At 39.5% G+C, this 18077-nt stretch overlaps 1 protein-coding gene across 8 annotated transcripts in view; it reads left to right on the forward strand.

Moving 5' to 3' along the window:
• GUCY2C (guanylate cyclase 2C) overlaps nucleotides 1-18077 on the forward strand; it is a 672163-nt gene that overhangs the window by 68228 nt on the left and 585858 nt on the right. For all 8 annotated transcript variants that reach the window (XR_014845323.1, XR_014845322.1, XM_085024752.1 and 5 more), the window contains 4 exon segments: nucleotides 3333-3418; nucleotides 5976-6087; nucleotides 12865-12946; nucleotides 16321-16426. Coding sequence is in view for 6 of the 8 variants with exons in the window: in XM_085024752.1 (XP_084880878.1) it covers nucleotides 3333-3418; nucleotides 5976-6087; nucleotides 12865-12946; nucleotides 16321-16426 (386 nt within the window). In the remaining 2 variants the exon portion in view is untranslated.

An 18077-nucleotide genomic window follows, 5' to 3' on the forward strand; every position in this document is an offset into this window, starting at 1 on the left:
AGGGCAGGGACCGAACCCGCAACCTCATGGTTCTTAGTCGGATTCGTTAACCACTGCGCCACGATGGGAACTCCCATTGTTATTTTTTTAATGTAAGTATTTATAACTATAAATTTCCCCTTAGCACTGCTTTCACTGTGTGTGTCCCGTAAGTTTTGGTGTTTTATGCTTTTATTTTCACCTATCTCTAGGTTTTTAAAATTTTCTATTGTGATTTCTTCTTTGATCCATTGGTTGTTTAAAAGTGTGCTGTTTAATTTCTATAAACTGGTAAATATTCCGGTTTTCCTTCTGTTCTTGATTTCTTACTTCATCCCATTGGGGTCATAGAAGGTACTTCTTATGATAGTTACCTTTTAAAATCTATTGAGACTTAATCTGTTTCTTAACATAGGGTCTATCCTAGAAAATATCCTATGGCACTTGAGAAAAATGTGCATTATATTGTTGGGAAGAGTGTCTGTATATGTCTGTTATATCTAATTGGTTTATTGTTTTGTTCAATTCCTCTGTTTCCTTACTTATCTTCTGTCTTGTTATTCTATCTATTAGTGAAAGTGAAATAATGAAATCTCTAACTATTATAGTGGAACTGTTTACTTTGTGCCAATTTTTGCTTCATATATTTTATTAATCTGTTAATGTTTAAAATTGGCATATATTTTGCTATATTAAACCTTTTAATAATATGTGATGAATGTCCTTCTTTGCCTCTTATAAATTTATTTGGTTTAAAATCTATTATATCTGATATTAGAACAGCCACCCCTGCTGTCTTTTGGTTACTATTTACATTGAATGTCCTTTTCCATCCTTTCACTTTAAGCCCATTTGTATCTTTGGATTGAAACTGAATCTTTTATAGACATCATATAGTTGGATTACTTTTTATTTTTTGCCTTTTTGTTGTTGTTGTTGTTGTTTTAGGGCTGCACTCACGGCATATGGAAGTTCCTAGGCTATGGGTTGAATTGGAGCTACAGCTGTTGGCCTATGCCACAGCCACAGCAACAGGGGATCCAAGCTGAGTCTTCGACTTGCACCACAGATGGCAACAACGCCGGATGACTGGCACACTGAGCAAGGCCAGGGATCAGACCTGCATCCTCATGGATACTAGTCAAATTTGTTTCCACTGCACCATTATTATTTTAAGCATTCTCTCTACCCTTCTCTCTCTCTCTCTTCTCCTGGGACTTCCACAACGCATGTGTTGGTCTGTTTGATCGTGTCTCATAGGTCCCTTGGTTTCTGTTCATTTTTCTTCAATCTTTTTTTTTTTCTGTTCTTCAGATTTGATAATTTCCATTTTCTGAATGAAATTGGTATTCTATAATTTAAAAGTAACACTGTTGATACCCTGATCCCTATGGAGGCTGTAATCCACCATTCTCACCCTGCCTCACCCCACTCCTGTAATAGCATTTGTACATATTAATGCTGAAAAGTTAAATGTTTAAAGGGTTTAAATTTTGAAGGTGTTTGCTATGTATAATCGTTCTGCATTATTGTCAAGCATTTTCAAGGAAAAAAGTTCACTAATTCTTTCCTCTGCCTGCTCAAGTATGCCTTTGCTTCTTTTTTTTTTTTTTTTTTTTTTGTCTTTTTGCCATTTCTTGGGCCGCTCCTGCGGCATATGGAGGTTCCCGGGCTAGAGGTCGAATCGGAGATGTAGCTGCCAGCCTACGCCAGAGCCACAGCAACGCAGGATCCGAGCCGCGTCTGTGACCTACACCACAGCTCACGGCAACGCCGGAACCTTGACCCACTGAGCAAGGGCAGGGATCGAACCCGCAACCTCATGGTTCCTAGTCGGATTCGTTAACCACTGCGCCACGACGGGAACTCCTGCCTTTGCTTCTTTATTTCAGTTACTAATACTTTTCAGCTCCAGTTTTTCTTTCTGGCTTCTTTTTTAGATTTTCTATCTTTTTATTAATATTTACATTTTTCTCATATGTTATTTTCTTGAATTTATCCATCTCTTCCTTTAGTTCTTCCAGCAACTTTAAGATAGTTGTTTTAAAGCCTTTATCTAGCAGATCTGCCGTCAGGTCTTTTTCAGCTTCCACTTCCACTGGTTTATTTTTTTTTCTTTTGAACGAACTATACTTTCCTGCTTTTTTGCATGTTTTGTGATTTTGTTGTTGTTGAAAATTGAACATTTGAATCTCATAATGTGGTAATCCTGAAAATCATATGGCGAATGGGGAATTTTCCTACTCCCCAGGGTTTGCTAGCTTTAGTTTTTGTTTATATTATTGTAGACTGTCTCTGCTTAGGATCAGCCTGAAATGGAAACTTAAGGTCTTCTCAGGTCTTTTCTGAGCCTTCTCCTAGGCATGTGTAGTCACTTTCTAATTTCCCTCATATACGTAGTTGCTTGAGTATTCTAATCTTCCATGTCTGGTTTAAAGGGAAAAAAGAGAAAAATGAAGTGGGGGTGAGGGGACACCAACCTTTTACATCCTCTGGGAGTCATATCGGCAGAGGGGGGAAGGGTTTCAACAGTGGGGGGAGGTGCAACAACAGTGGCTGCCACTTTTTGCCTGCACGTCTGTGATCACAAGCAGCAGTTAGCCACCTGCTAGTTGTACCTTTAACCTGGAGCAAGTTATTTAACATTTCTGACCTCAGATTTCTCATCAGTAAAACAGAAGTAATGACAGCTTCTATGTCATGGTATTTGGGGAAGAATAAAATGATAAATGCATATAAAGCACTCAGCACAGAGCCTGGTACAGTAAACACACAATAAATATTAGCTATTAGATTGGACCACATGAAATTGTTGATATTTGGGGGGGGGGTTGTTGTTTTTGTTTGTTTGTTTACCTAAACAGCCACTTCATAGGCTCATCCTATACAGCTATAATCTCATAGATGAGAAAACTGAGACGGAAAGAGATTAATTTTCTTGATGTGTTCAGCTAATAAATGATAGTGATGGTTTACAATCTAGGTTACAATTTAAGTTAGATTGTGGAGTGACTACACACTGTGCCATTGATAGATAAATACTCTTAGAAAATAACTTATCATTAATAATCAAGAGAAATCTATTGAAAAATTACATTTAGGATCAGCATCCTAAATTCAATGAAAACGAGTTTTCCTCTCAACTATATATCATCTCTCATAAAAATATCCTTCAGAGATCTCAGGGCCAATAATCAATCCAGAGGCCCTCTGATTATATCATTAAAGTCAACAATTTTTCAATAAAATAGAGCATTTTGAACCTATCTGATACCCTCTGTCAGGATGTAACTGGTCTTTCAGTCAGTCAAGAAGTCAACAATGGCCTCTAACTCTTTCTGATTTTGCCCTAGGGCACATGGGTCCTGTGACTTTGGACAACTGTGGGGATATTGACAATACTATGTTTCTCCTGTACACCTCTGTGGACACCAGCAAAGTATGTGACATCTTATCAGAAACTTGGGTTTAAGTGATGGGATGGGGTGGGTCATCCGGGAAGGTAATTAATAGAGAAAGGAATTAGAGAAGCCATGTTTGGAATCTATAATTTCATTTATTCAGATTTGTAATTATCACCCCCCCCTTGGGACTGCAGTCCTTAAACATTTTGACCCATAGAACTTTGTATGCGGAATATCTACTCCATGTACTATATAAAAAATACCCACCCAGAAGACACAGATATAAAGAATGGACTATTAATGGGATATGAGAAGATGGCAGTTTTCTCCTAAGAAGCATTTATTCATTTAAAAAAATTTTTTATTAATGATTTTTATTTTTTCCATTATAGTTGGTTTACAGTGTTCTATCAATTTTCTACTGTATAGCAAGCAAAGTGACCCAGTCACACATTATCCTCCATCATGCTCCATCAAAAGTGACTAGATATAGTTCCCAGTGCTATACAGCAGAATCTCATTGCTTATCCACTCCAAAGGCAATAGTTTGCATCTATTAACCCTAGATTCCCAGTCCATCCCAGGCCCTCCCCCTCCCCCTTGGAAGCCCCAAGTCTGTTCTCCAAGTCTATGAGTTTCTTTTCTGTGGAAAGGTTTATTTGTGCTTTATATTAGATTCCAAGTATGTGATATTATACGGTATTTATCTTTCTCTTTCTGACTTACTTCACTTAGTTTGAGAGTCTCTAGTTCCATCCATGTTGCTGCAAATGGCATTATTCATTTTTACAACTGGAAATTTCAGTGAAACTTTCACTGTTCTCTCCCTTTGAAGTCTCATGAAAATCATCAATTGTGTAATCTCTCTGGCATATATAAACCACCGCCTAATATTATGCTTTATATTCACACACTATATGGACATAGTGTATATATAGTCACACACCTATGTAGTAGGTTCTTTAAAGAAAAGGAGTGAATCTCATTTCTCCATGTCTCCTGTGCTTAGCTTCTTATCTGGCACATAGTTGAAGGCTGATAAGCATTTAAATTCAAACCTGTCTTTATGTCATCCAGAATTGTCTCATCGCAAACTAGAAGCTTCTGTTCTAACCAACTTAATGGTCAGTTGAAAGTCTTTTTTTCTTTGAGATTGGGTGCTGACATAACCAGGAATATACTTTAAAAATTTACTCATTTTTTCATGTAATTTTCCAACGTGAGCATTATGACACCCCTAACTAATACATTGAGCGTATAGATTGACCTGGCTTTGCAAAAGACATCTATAGTGGAGAATGTGGAATGCTAGAGAAAAAGATGCTCAGATTGAGAACATTAAATCAGAAGTTCCAGGTGTGTGGGAGGGAGCAGCATTTCAGAAAAGTAATCCATAGTTTTTAGTTACATTGTTTTAGTGATATTGAACCTTTAGTATATTGTTGTATTTGGCGACGTAACTTGGGAATACCTTCAAATGAGATCAGCTCAATACTTCTGTAACAACTACATGCTCTAAGTTATTTGCATCTGGAATATTGCCTTTGCCTCCCTTGGAGAGAAGCAGATACATGCGTGAGATCTCTTGTCAGCTTCATGAGTGCTCTTTAAGAGAAAAAAGGTTCTATGTACTTACTCTCCCTGAAGGCAAATCTAGCTGAACTTTTAAAAATAATGCCATGACTTGTGCTGTATAATATGTACATATAGGAAAAACAGGGATTAATTCTCAAAATCTGGGGCTACTTATATGTTATTCCCTAACCAGAGTAGCTCTCAGTAAAGAGATAATCTATCAGCCTCTAATATATAAGATATTTCCTATCCTCAAAATATGCAAGTGTATGTTCTGCCTTCAAAATAAGAGTATAGTTTTGAGGATGTAGAACTTTTGTCCAGAATGTTTTGAGGGAGTGGTGGTGAATTTAGAAGGACGGTCATTTTCCAGATGTCTCTTACAAAGTTGATTCGATATATGCAGCAGTAATTTAAGGATATAGTAACATTTCCATTGGCAGATTACTTGAATAAGAGATCTTTTATCTTAGAAACCTAAGTAGTGTCATATATAAGACAGCACATTGGAGCATAGAGAAAATTATATAACTGACAGAATTTAAGAAATATAGAATTTTCTAGGAGCCCCTTGATGTGTATAAATATGGATAACGGATAAGGTGCATTTTTCTCAAGCCATCATTTTCAATAGCAACTTAATATTGTGGAAAACACTGGTGCCTCCCTTTCATGTGACTTGGAGGTAGCTGTTTAATTTTTCTTGCCTCTCTTTTAACATTTGTAAAATGTAAGATTTGAACTAGTTTCCTGAAGACCCAAAGAATCTTGGTTGGACAGGCATGGTGTATAGTCATGAAAAAAACAGAAAACCAATCAGCCTGTTTGGAGCTTAAATTCGTGTTCACACTGAGAACTGAATGGATCCTAACTAGCTCCCAGCTAGTTAACATTTACTTTGAGTGAGAAGTATTACTGTGAAATTCAAATGTCACGGGGCAGGATAGTCAATCTCATCAGAAGTCATTCTAACATGTCTTTATCTGTTCATCTTCTTTTTTTCATGCCCTGACACAGTACAAGGTCCTTTTGACCTATGATACCCGCAAAAACTATACAAACCCGGTGGATAAGAGCCCCACATTCATCTGGAAGAACCACAAACTTCCTAATGATATTCCAGGCCGGGGTAAGATATCCTTCGTGAATTTTCTTGCCTTAAAATTGCTTTTTGGTAAGGATAGTGAATTCTATGGTTTATGCAATTAATTAGTGTAATTGCATAAACAATAAAACAAATAATGTTTGTTTTGTTTTTCTTATTGTCTGAATTAGATTTTGTTTTGCTTTGCTTATTGTCTGAATTTGATATGCCAAGTTTGTGGTTGTGGACGTTACTTCTCCACCCAATGCATGATACTACAGTTCTGATTAAACACTGAAAATCTCCCATTCTGATTTAGCTATACCTATCTAATATGAGTCCTACCTCCCCTTTAACAAAAGTTATCCTATAGAAAACTAGGTTTGGGAGTTCCCCTTGGGGTGCAGAAGAAATCAATCTGGCTAGTATCCATGAGGATGAGGGTTCAATCCCTGGTCTTGCTCAGTGGGTTAAGTATCTGGCATTGCCATGAGCTGTGGTGTAGGTCGCAGACGTGGCTTAGATTTCACGTTGATGTGGCTGTGGTGTAGGCTGGCCGCTGCAGCTCCAATTTGACCCCAAGCCTGGGAATTCCCATATGCCTCGGGTGCAGTTCAAAAAGTTCAAAAAAAAAAAAAGGGGGGGGAATAAATAAAACTAGGTTTGGCAATTGGCAAAATGAACACAGAGACATATTTTCTCACTCCATTTACATTTTACTGCTGTTAACTCAAGAAATACTTACTTCAGCAAGGAATACCTGATGTCATCAGGCTGAAGGGTAGTCATTGAGCATGGACTCTAAACTGTCCCCATCCCTCAGAGGAGACATACTTGGGTCATAATGTTGGTTACCCACTTAACTTGAGTTCCCATTAAATCCTAAAATGGCCCGGCCTTCCCCTGTGCAACTTGCAATGTGTCTGTATAATACTGACCATCACTGGCCAGGACCAGCCACGTATCTCCTGGGCAACAAGGTCTCAGGACAGTCTGCCCATGGCTGGCTTGGCCAAGGCTTTCCGCAGTGAATGGTAAGTAATTCCATGTTACTAATCTATTTTTAGGAAAAAAAGTTTAAATTTGGACAAATATTTATGCCCAAAGAAGCAAAAAAATGCGGAAACACTGTTAATAAATTGACTTAGAGAATGATGATACACTCATAAATGGAGTATCATGCTACTGATTAAAAATAATTGTTTACAAAAAATTTTAAATGACATGGGAAAAGGTATAATGTAAAGTAATAGGAAAATACAGCTTTTTTCTTAGTGAGATTCTAACTTTGTAAAGCAATGCATAGAAATAAGACTGTTAAAAAATACGCTAGATTTTTTGTTTGTTTGTTTGTTTTTGTCTTTTTGCCATTTCTTGGGCCACTCCCACGGCATATGGAGGTTCCCAGACTAGGGGTTGAATGGGAGCTGTAGCCACCAGCCTACGCCAGAGCCACAGCAACGCGGGATCCGAGCTGCATCTGAGACCTACACCACAGCTCATGGCAATGCCGGGTCCTTAACCCACTGAGCAAGGGCAGGGATCGAACCCGAAACCTCATGGTTCCTAGTTGGATTCCTTAGCCACTGCGCCACGACGGGAACTCCCTTAATACGCTAGATTGTTAACAGTACCTCCAAGTAATAGTATCATAGATCTTTCTTTGCCTTTTTATATTTGTGTTAATTTTCCAAATTTTCCACAATGAATGTATTAATTTACCATCTAAAAATATTAAAAATTATAAATTAGAAATATTTCTATCTTAGCTCTGTTTTACAGGCAGAAACTCTTAACTGAAAGGTTGATCTGACTTGAAGAGAATAGTTCTGACTGAATGTACTTGTTTATGTCAGATGTATAACTTTGTTTCTAGTATTCTTTTGTTCCATGAGTCAGATTGGTTACAGGTGATCCCCTGTTTGTATCCAGTAGGCACAAGTAGTTGCCTAAAGCAAAGAGGGGGGGAGGGGAGTCCATTCTTCCAAACCACAAGCAATGCTGATCTGACTTCCAATTTACTGTCATTTACTTTCTATTTTTTTTTTTATTATTTTTCTTTTTAAGGCCTCACCTGTGGCATATGGAAGATCCCAAGCTAGGGGTCGAATCAGAGCTACAGCTGCCAGCCTACACAACGCTAGATCTTAGCCAAGTCTGCAATCTACACCATAGCTCATGGCAATGCTAGATCTTTAAGCCCACTGAGCAGGGCCAGGGATTGAACCCACATCCTCAGGGATAGTAGTCGGATTTCTTACCACTGAGCCACAACGGGAACTCCTCAGATTTACTGTCATTTACTTTTAAAAGTTGATTTATTTTCTGTAGCAAGCTTTTTAAAAAAGTTATCTCTAGAACCATTTTCAAGCCTCCCAGATTTAAACCAAACTTGAACTTCTGAAATGTATCTCTTTTCTCCCAGGCTTCTGCAACTCTCTACTTCTTCTTTTGTAACTTTTGAGTTAAAATTATTTTCCTCTTTCCTTAATTATAGCCCTCCATGACAGAGTTAGGTTTTTATTTTTAACGTATTTTTTAAGAGTTTAGATATTTTGGTTATGAACAGAAAGTCTGTACTTCGTAAAGTACTGAACTTTTCAAAAAGTGATTTTTGAGACAGCTCTCATTATTTACCTAAAAGAGAGCACATTCCATATTTATATTACATAGAACAGGGACGTTACCTTATCCTGGGCAACTTTGCTTCATCCTCAGTTAACTAGAAAATTCCGTTAGTGCAGAGCTTTTCATTTTTAACTGTTACATTTAGTTTACAAATAAGTAACTCCATCTTTCAAATTGTATATGAATAAGGTATTCATGCCTGGTCTTTCATCTGTGGACACAACTGCCACCTGAGTAATGGAACCTGTCATCTGGAGATCATGCCATCACTGTCTTTTCATTCATTTGACAAATATTGACTTAGGACCAGCTGTGTTCTAAGCACCTGGGGCAGTGCAGTGGACAATGCGGATTTAGTCTGTGACCCTCACCCAAGCTTTCGCCATCACCTCCGGGGTTACAGGAACATAACATCCAACTGTCTTCCTACCTTAGTCTTGCCTCCTTCCCATCTCCCATCCAATTGACACTGCCACCAGAATGATGGTGAAAATCCAGTCATGTTCCCCAACTATTGCTAATGTTGACTGGCAGCTCCACTTTACCTGCAGAGTAGAGTCCAAATACCTTATTATAATAGCACACATGTCTGAGCTCTTCTTACTTATCCATCCTTTTTTTTCTTTTTTTTTGTTCTTTTTGTTGGTGTTATTTATTTATTGATTGATTGCTTTTTAGGGCTGCACCTGAGGCACATGGAAGGTCCCGGGCTAGGGGTCAAATTGGAGCTGCAGCTACCGGCCTACACCACAGTCGCAGCAACTTAGCATCCAAACCCACGTCTTCTACTCTACACCACAGCTCACGGCAATGCCAGACTGATCCTTAACTCGCTGAGCGAGGCTTCATGGATACTAGTTGGGTTCGTCATAACCCGCTGAGCCACAGCGGGAACTCCCCCATCCTTATTTTTCATCTTAACCTGAAATCCCTTCCCTGTTCTCTCAACTTTCTCCTACTTCCTTAAAGAAAAGGTCTTGCAACTACATGTAAGTCGTCTTTACTGATGCTATTCCCTCTGAGTAAAATTTATCACTCCCCACATGACTGGCCAACCACCACTCATCCTCAACATTTAACTCGGATTTCACCTTTCCTAAGCTTTTTCAAACATCTCAGGAGGTTACTGATCTCACCCTTATTACACCAGAACTTCTAGCATGTTATTTACATCATATTTATTTGTACCTTTTTCTGCCAGACACCATATTCATGCAGGGTCCAATCTTTGCCCCAACATAGTGCCTTGGGAAGAAGGAAAGAAGGAACAAATAAAGGAAAGGAGAAGGAAATGAAGGAAGAAAGAAGGAAGGAAAGACAATATGAAATAAGGATGCATGTGGTCTAGTCAACATCTAGATGGTGTTAATTTTAGTCAGTTTGCTTCTCTAAGCATGAGTATCTTCCTCTGTTAAGTCAGGAGATTTGTTAACTGATCTCAAAGTTCTTTCCAACAATTATGCCATATGACACCTTGGGGTTATAAACTCAATCTCCATACACAGTGAATACAATTAATTAGAATGTGATACCACAGCAGCCCCAGAAGGTAGCAGAAGCTTAGCCTTAGAACTGATGTGATGCTGTGGCTTATCTAACAAGCAAAACTGAAAAGCATGTTGATTTTAAAATTACCATATTTAAATAGCGTATAGCATATTTGAATATCACAATTCTATTTCGTGCAGTGTGATGTTCACACTATGGGAAGCAGATAGGAATTGAGAGGGGCTAAGGGCCCAACAGGTGTTTCCTCTCACTCATGCTCCAGTCTAGAGGGTGGGTGATTTTAGGAGACTGCGGAGTAGAATCATCTGCCCAGTTGAAACTGTATTTCTCATATTCACTGTTGTTTTTTTGTGTGGGGCTGGGAGGAGCATGGGGGTGGATGGTGGTGATGGGGATGGAAGTGATGATTACATTAATTAATGGAATTCACCAATGTCGGTATGCCCACAATGCAGCTCCACCTTCAAGGGAATCGTTTATTTATGCCCTGATGGGAAGAGAAATCCAAAGCTCACATTTTCACTGTTAAATAGTCCCCTAGACAGAAAACAAAATAACAAGCAGAGGCAAAGTTATAAGTTAGCAAAACATAAATCCTTCAACTTCATCCCTTATAGAAAAGTGTTGAAGTGTGAACCTTACTAAACCTTCCATCTCAGAGATAAATAACTGGTTCAGTAGAAGGATATAATGCGATGAAACAAAAACAGTTTAAAAATACATGTGACATGTGAGCTAAGTCTAATAGCACACGAGATTTTTTAATATGAATTTATTTACATAAACTAATATTTGGGCACTTTTTCCCTGCCTCTTCTCAGACAGTGAGATGAGCAGGGCCAAGTGTTTATTCAATTTTCGATTTATTCAAGCATTTTTTTTTTTTATTGATAGGTTACAAGGTACCAGGTCTCATGCTCTGTGCTAAAGGTGTCAGATGAACAAGCAGGACATGGGCCACACCCCCAAGGGTCTATATCACGGGGCTGGGAGAGAGAATACAGTGTGAGTTGTTGAGGTGCTACTTTAATGAGGAGGTCTTGGCATTCCAGGGGCACCTTCATTAGTTATATTTTTATTTGAAGAAAAATTCATGCACATGATTTTAAAATCCAAAAGCAGAAATATTCTTACTAGAAAGTGAGTGTGCCCTGTCCCACTTCTGTATCCGTGGTGTTTCTTCCCTTCTGCTTTTAGTATTTGCATATTTCTAAATAATATGCATGTCTTTCTTGATTTCTCAATTTTAGATATTTTCTGTTTATTTCTTATATTTTTTTGGCTGTGCCTGTGGCATGCCTAAGTTCCTGGGCTAGGGATCAAACCCACACTACAACAGTGACCCAAGCCTCAGCAACAATGATGCCTGATCCTCAAGTGCTAAGCCATTGGGAACTCCAGTTCCTTATATTGATAAATGAAGACTTAGTTCATTTTTACCAGCCATACATTACGCTAAGCTCTTCTCAATATAGTTATATCTTTTTGTCAAGACATTTATTAGGTGCCTTTGTGATTTTAATTAATCTGCATAAGCTTTGTGTTCTATCAAGTATCTATAAAACTTCATCCTTCCTATTCTATCCTTCCTTCTACCTCCTTCCCACCTCCCAAACTCACCTGTATTTTTCTTTAATTTGTCAAGGCTGATGATATGTGTTGTTCTTCTCCATCTGGGCTTATTCCTCTACATACTCAGATTCTGCTTCAATGCTTCCTTGGGTTGGATCTGCATTTTTCTGAATTCCACTTACTCTTCTGCAAGTCTCTCAAGTTCTTCTCTCTACACAACTTCACCTACATACTAATAAGTAAATAAAATAATAATAACAACAAATAAATAAAATTCCTTATATTCTTCATTGATTTCCCTCAGTGACCTGGTGGAGCTTGGAAAGGACCAGTGGCCAACTCTGTCATTCACTCCTCCACACTGACATACTTTTCCTCTGATTTGTTCTCTGTATTGAAAAATAGCTGTTAATGAGGTCCTATGTTATAGCACAGGGAACTATATCCAGTCTCCTGGGATAGAATGTGATGGAAGACAATATGAGAAAAAGAATGTATGTATGTACATTTTGCTGTACAGCAGAAATTTGTACAACACTGTAAATCAACTATACTTTAATTAAGAAAAAAGAAGAAGAAAAATATTTGTCTCTTTCTTCTAGTATGAATCCTCATTAGGTATATTGATTTAAAAGACATCAGCTAGGCTTCCCACTGAAATTATTTGTATGCTGGAAACTATTTTATGTTCTTATCACATTTGATGGTTCCTATAAGAAACAAGATGTATGAACCATGAAGCAGAAGTTAAGCCACTCTGGGGCACATTCCAGACAGATTTCTTCAAAGAGCAAGGATGCAGAATCTATATTACCAGGGAAGAGATTAATAAAAGGTCAGTATTTTATTTTATTTTATTTTTGGCCATGCCTTTAGCATGAGGAAGTTTCCAGGCCAGGGATCGAACCCACAGCACAGCAGCAACCACAGCAGGGACAATGCTGAATCTTTAACCACTAGGCCACTAGGGAATCCCAAAAGATAAATATTTTTAAAGGTGTCTCTTTTTCCCCTTCTTCAAATCATATTATACAACCTAGAATATTGTGAAGTGTGTTTCTTCTCTTTTCAAAGATCCTTACTGGTGAGATTTTTACTGTCTTTTCCACCCAGGCCCTCAAATCCTGATGATCGCCGTCTTCACTCTCACAGGGACCATAGTCCTGCTCCTGCTCATTGCCCTCCTGGTGCTCAGGTACCCACCACCCCTCCACCCTGATGTGCTCATCATGCAGAGAGGGCGGGGGGCCAGACAGAGAAGCCTGATGTCTGTTGATGATATTATACATTCTCAAGAAGGTCTTTAGCCATGAAGGCATTTCTGCACCAAAGACTCTATCAAGGACCGAATAGTACTGAGCAGATCCCTTAGAGCTTGCAGTTAGAGACACCTGAACGCAAATCCCAGTTCTGTAATATAACCAGTTGGTTGGTCTTAACCATATTATTAGCAACCTAGACATCTCACTTAGTTTCAATATCCTCATCTGAACTGCTGTGAGGTTGAAATATGGTGTCTTGATGACCCTATTAATAGGTATTCTTGAGGTGGAGATAGCTGTTTCTGCTGTTTTATTAGCATGTTGTGGGAAATTTCAGTCTCTCTCTATATTACATAACGTTCAGGTTGGAAGAGGCTTTAGAAATCATCTATTCCAAACCTCCTGTTATAACCTGGAGAAAGAGAGACCCAGAAAGCCAATGGCTTGTCTGGAATCAGTCCCAGATTGTGTGTTGGGCCAAAAGTAGAGCCCAGGCCTTCTGATCATCGGTTCCATGATGGTTCTACTCAGCTTGGACATATACAGAGCCTAATGCAGTGCCAGAGACATAGTGCATACTCAGAAATATTTGTTGAACATAGAAATGAATGAGCGAATTCCACACTACCTCCTAATCCATATATGTTAAAAACACAAAACTTTCTATCCTACTAAATTATCAGGATCACCCCCATTTCCTAACAAAACCAAACATTAGTTTTCTCTTTGTATCATGAGCTTTGGTTTTTCTGTGTCACTATACTTTCTCATAACAAAGGTCCAGCCTGTTGCATGTCAGTTAAAGGTTTCTCCAGGAAAGGAGGTAAATGTTCTCTTTGGTCTGAAGGCAGAGCTTGACTCCTGTGACTCTGGGTGATCCAGAAATATAAGAGATGACCTTCAATGTACGGGGACCATTTAGTTGAAGGCAAGTGGAAACCAAAATTTGGGGAGAGTGAAGCCTGCCAATAGCAGGGCCACAGATGGGTACTGTCCCTCAAATACCAAGTCCAAATGGGTGTGAATCACACAGTAACAGGTGGAAATAGGCATTTTCCATTTTCTCTAAGATCAGGAAGCAGAGATTGGGCTTCCTAATGGCCAGAACAGCAGTGTTTCCATGAGGAGATCTGGAAGATGGATGTTATTCTTATAGTTTTCCATTCCAACAGCTATACAAGAAAAGAAGTGGATAATTTATAGCATCTTCTAAATCAGCATGAATGGAGGTTGGCTCTGTTGGTTCCCCAGAGTCTTCTAGAATGCAGAGATGAGAGCCCAGGAGGCTTCAAGTCACCCCACTTCCCATCAGGTCTTAGGACCACAGTCTTTGGTCAATAATATTACTATTTTTTCTCAATCTAATAGAGGAATAGTCAGAGTCCAATGGAAGCATAGGAAGAGAATAATCATGTCTGCTTAGAGGACATTAAGAATGTCATCATAGGAGTTCCCGTCATGGCTCAGTGGTTAACGAATCCAATTAGGAACCATGAGGTTACGGGTTCGATCCCTGGCCTTGCTCAGTGGGTTAAGGATCCAACGTTGCCATGAGCTGTGGTGTAGGTCACAGGTGCAGCTCGGATCCTATGTTGCTGTGGCTGTGGCGTAGGCCGGCGGCTACAGCTCCGATTTGACCCCTAGCCTGGGAACCTCCATATGCTGCAGGAGCAGCCCTAGAAAAGACAAAAAAAAAAAAAAAAGAAAAAAAAAGAAAAACACACACACAAAAAATGTCATCATAAATGACCTTGAGAAAGTGAGTAGCAGTTTGTCAAATAAGCACAAGCAAAGGCAAACTCAGAGACAAACAATTCAGATACTAGAATCTGCTATGAGCAAGCATGAGAACTTGGAATATAGTAGAGGTGCCATTATGAGTCTGTTGAGAAATGGTATTGGAACAGTAGGTTTCATCATGAAAAATGAAATGAAAGCCCTACCTGAAACAATACACAAAGATAAAGTTCATTCCATATGGGTTGTAAATGGATTAGAGACCTAAATGTGAAAAAGTAAACTTCAAAACTTTGAAGAAATTAATAGAAAATGACTTTATGACCTCAAGTGGAAAACTACCTCTCAGTCAAGATAAAAAGAAAAGTCAAAGAAAGGGAGTTCCCATCATGGTGCAGCGGAAACGAATCTGACTAGGAACCATGAGGTTCTCAGTGGGTTAAGGATCTAGTGTTGCCATGAACTGTGGTATAGGTTACAGACACGGCTCAGATCCTGCGTGGCTGTGGTTGTGGCTGTGGCTGGCAGCTACAGCTCTGATTCAACCCCTAGCCTTGGACCTCCATATGCTGCTGGTATGGCTCTAAAAAAGAAGACAAAAAAAGAAAAGTCAAAGAAGAAAAATATATAAACATGACTATAATAAAATAAAAACTTTTCATACAATAAAGCTAAATAAAACAATAAATAGAAGAAGGTATTTGCAGCACATAAAAGGAAAAAAAGACATTTTGCAGAATGTATAAGGAACTCATGTGAGTAAATAAGAAAAGACAAATAATGCAAAAGAAAAGATAAGCAGAGTTATGAATAGGCAACTCTATATAGTCAGCAAAATAACTAGAAAATATTTGAAATGATACTTAATCTCTAATAATCAAGAAAATGAAATGCAAAGCAATAATTAAACACTTGCACATATATCATAAGGGTAAAAAAAGTTAAATAATACCAAATATTGCTAAGAATATGGAGGAAACAGGAATTTTCACAACAGGAGGGTAAATTTGTGTAATTGCTTCAAGAGATAATTTGGCAATATCTGTAAAATTGTAGGTGAGCATTTCCTACAACCAAAGAATTCTGCTATATCTAAATTAACTGGGGGTAACAATCACAAATTCTTGACATTTCGAACATTGGCTTACATGTTGTCACATTTCCTCTGTGCTGTTCTGTTTTCTTTGTACATTTTAAAAGGCACAGACACGTCAGAGGAGCTGGCTTATTTAGGGATCTGATATATTCTCTGGTGGTTTAAAAATCAACATTTTTGCCTTTTGGCTTACAGTTTAAATTTTATAAAAATTTAAAAAAAATTTAGTTAATTTTTTTTTGTTGTTCTCTCTCTGTATAATCAATTCAAATTGTTTACTCTAAGAAAGGGCTGCTTTAGGGAAGGATCTGAGAAAGTGGGTGGCCGGCACTCACCAGTTTGGAGAACATGGGCCAGGCTTACTCACACAGATATACTTGAGGACATCAGGGCTTTAGATTTCTCCTCATGTTCAGACACCAGATGGCATGAACACTGATAAAAGCTTATTGGCTTGTTCTGTTCCTTTCGTAGAAAATATAAAAGAGAATACGCACTTCGTCAGAAAAAGTGGTCCCACATTCCTCCTGAAAATATCTTTCCTCTGGAATCCAATGAGACCAACCACGTCAGCCTAAAGGTGAGGCATGCCTTACCTGTCGAAGAATGCAAGAGCTGGTGCAACCTGCCAGAGGTTTGCCAAGACTTTGGTAGCGTTGTACGAAACGTGCCAGGCAGGGAGCATTTGGTTCAGAATCCAAGACTTAGATGTTTTCTAATTCTCAGGGTCCTGTCTTTCCCTTGATTGTCTCTGCCCTAAATGTCAGCTACTGGATCCGGTGAACACTTTGGTGGAGGCTGAGATAGTGGTGCATTACTCATTCTTTGCATTTGACCCGGAAGAGAAATGCACAGAGTGAGAATCTGTGATGGGTGGGGTAGGAATGGGCAGATATTGGAGTTCCCCGAAACCTTGGGGAACTACTCTGCTCATCCTGCGGACGGGTGACTGACTTGCTCACTGCAGAAGAAAGAGGTCTCTGCTCCTCTTTGCCCACATTCTCCTAATCTCAGCAGCAGCCAGTGATCCCTCCTCCCATCCACTGCGGTCACTGCTGGACTTGTGCTGTCTTTTTCTTCTTAGGGCTGCACCCGAGGCATATGGAAGTTCCCAGGCTAGAGGAATCAGAGCTGCAACTGAGGCCTATGCCACAGTCACAGCAATGCAGGATCCCAGCCGTGACCGTGACTTACACCACAGCTCATGGCAAGGCCCGATCCTTAACCACCTCAGTGAGGCCAGAGATCAAACCCTCATCTTCACAGACACTATGTCAGGTTCTTCACTTGCTGAGCCACGGCGGGAACTCCTGGACCTATGTTGTCTTATCTCCTCCCCACCCGGACCTCATGAGGTGAATGTTATCATCATAACTTTGCTGATGAGGAGACTGAAGGACCATAGGGTGGAGAAGGAGTGGAGCCAGTCAGATTACTGCAAATAGTAACAGCTAAGGCTTCCTGAGCTCTTCTTAAGTGCCAGGCGTGTTCACCCATTTCATTTTCCCCCAGCCCCTTGAGGCAACAGGGCTAGAATTTTAGGAACAAGGGCACAGCTTGAATCCAGTCTGTGTAGCTGTGAAGACCACAATCCTGACACTCGCCATACACAGAGTCTTACCAGAGTTTTTATTTATTTATGTTTCCTTTCTTTTCTTTCTTCCTTTCTTTCTTTTTTTTTTTTCTTTTCTTTTCTTTTTTTTTTTTTTTTTTTTTTTTGGCTGTCCTGTGGCACATGAATTTCCTGAGACAGGGATCCTAAGCTGCAGCTGCAGCAACACCGGATCCTTAACCCACTGAGCCAGGCCGGGGATCGAAACTGTATCCCAGTGTTCCCAAGGTGTCATCTATCCCATTGTGCCACAGTGGGAACCCCCAGAGTTTTTATTTTTTAATTTTGTTGGTTGTGCCTATGGCAGGTGGAAGTTCTCAGGCCAGGGATCACATCAGCACCCTAGTCACAGCAGTGACTCCTTAACCTCTGGACCACCAAGGAATTCCTCATCAGAGCTTTTGTAGCAAAGCAAAAGAGGAGATGGAGTGCCAGGACCTCCACAGGAAGGAATGAGTGTGGTCCCTCAGAGCAGGGCCATGTCAACAGGATAGTGTGACTTGAGATGCCTTCCTGCCTAAAAGCAGCAAAAGTAAAGCTGCATCCTGGGTCAGGTGTGTGCCTGGAGTCTGTCCTCCAGCTCTTGGCACTCCACCCCAAGTCTTGCACATTGCACTCT

The sequence above is a fragment of the Sus scrofa genome, chromosome 5 (assembly GCF_054392235.1).
Source record: "Sus scrofa isolate SSC_HxYL_T2T_F1_AM1 chromosome 5, Sscrofa_HxYL_maternal_Yorkshire_Landrace_v2.0, whole genome shotgun sequence".
In the NCBI taxonomy this organism is placed as follows: domain Eukaryota; kingdom Metazoa; phylum Chordata; class Mammalia; order Artiodactyla; family Suidae; genus Sus; species Sus scrofa.